This window comes from Thermobia domestica, chromosome 14 (assembly GCF_964235325.1).
Source record: "Thermobia domestica chromosome 14, izTheDome1.hap1.1, whole genome shotgun sequence".
NCBI classification, from domain to species: Eukaryota; Metazoa; Arthropoda; class Insecta; order Zygentoma; family Lepismatidae; genus Thermobia; species Thermobia domestica.
In genome coordinates this window covers 26125726-26127405 of record NC_137467.1, presented here as the reverse complement: position 1 = coordinate 26127405, position 1680 = coordinate 26125726, and the positions used below count along the sequence as shown (strand labels likewise).

At 33.3% G+C, this 1680-nt stretch overlaps 1 protein-coding gene across 1 annotated transcript; it reads right to left on the bottom strand.

The window, feature by feature from the left end:
• Positions 1–883: 883 nt before the first annotated feature.
• LOC145669753 (uncharacterized) lies at positions 884–1462 on the bottom strand. Its single transcript, XM_081738091.1, has one exon. The coding sequence runs from the start codon at positions 1460–1462 to the stop codon at positions 884–886; it is 579 nt and encodes a 192-aa protein (XP_081594217.1).
• Positions 1463–1680: the final 218 nt, after the last annotated feature.

The following is a 1680-nucleotide window of genomic DNA, read 5'->3' as shown; positions in this document are numbered from 1 at the left end:
ACCAAATAATCTACATGTTAAGTAGTTTACTGGTAGTACAATAAATGTTTTGTTTTACAGACACGTAACTTTATACACAACTTCAAAAACTGATTGTACTCTTCACCTGTTCTCTGCCAATAGCAACTATATGAATTTATAATACAAAACTGGTATGAATAATAATAATAATAATAATACACAATTATCTATAGTGTGAGATTTTATCAGGGCGTCCTATATAACGGGAACACTGTACCCTTCACAAATTCTTTACCTACAGACACTATATGAATTTATTATACAATATTGGTACACAGAAGAATAACTAAAACCATTTATCTCTAATATGATGTTTATGTAAAGCGCGGATCGTACCCTACACGACCTCTCTACCAATAGTAACCATGTTTATTGAATAAAACTGCTATACATAAAAATAAATAAATCAGGTTACATATGATGCGGTATTGCAAGGGTGCCTTACGTAAAGGACCGCACTGTATCTTTCACGGATTCTTTCCCAATGATAGTGTATGAATTTATTACAAAAAAGAAACTTGTACATTTATTTATAATGGAATGTTTTGGAGGGTGCATCAAGACATAGTCCAGTATTCCGGTGGGCCGGATACAAGAATCCAGTATCCGGATACAAGGATCAAAACCACATTTAAATTTGAACTTAATATTTATGCAACGCCAAAGCTCGTTGGAATGCAAGCTAACAAATAAAATGTAGTACATGAACCCACTACATTAAGCGTGATTTTGACCTTCAATGTGCAGCGAGCCGAAGGTTCACATACAACAACTAAAGAACCTTTAATACTTAGAAAGCTAACAGTTATTTAACTACCTTCAAAACCAGAATATAAAGTACATGCAGCAAAATACAAATTACTTATCTTTTGCTGATCTTAGAGCCATATTTTAGAAACATTTCAATTACAAATGCCATTATACTCAAAGCTAATCCAAAAATAAGCAATGCAAAAGCACCTATTAAATCATTAACAGAAAGTACTTTCAAACTTCCATCTTTAGCAGCAGAAGCTAAATATCGTCTTTTTATCCATACATCAAGTAACGTATCAGTTTCCCATTTTTTATGTAATCCATATTCTACACAATCTTGAATCACTTGATTAAAAGACTTCACATAAGGAGAATTTCTGCGCAAGAGGTAAATAATAGGAAGTGAAATAAAAACCTGCTGAACTTTATGTATCAACGGTTTACCTTGTGAATCAAAAAGGGAGTGTGAATGTACGAAATAATCAACACTTTTGGATTCCCAAAATATACCCCAATTTCTAATTCCGGCTAAATCTACTAACGCTTCTGTCACAGCTCTTATAGTAGTAACATTCTTCCACTTGTCTAGAATCTGTTTCATTATGTGATCAGTAGGATCAGAGAAAAATCGCCGATGGAATGAAAGGCCACCCAATGTTATACCTGAGTCCAGAAGATCATTCATAGTGTTAATTAACTTATATTTTATTGGTTTCGTAACAAATCTAAAAAGGGAAGCCTGATAGCTGTAATTCAAAATGAAAGAACCTAGAACCCAGATTAGAAATACTACTCTAAGCGAAGGTATATGAGGTGGTTCTGGGACAGATATCCCTAAAAGTATGGAGAAGTTATTCATGAAAGGAGATCGGAATATTAAACTGTTTCTATTCCTAATAAGGG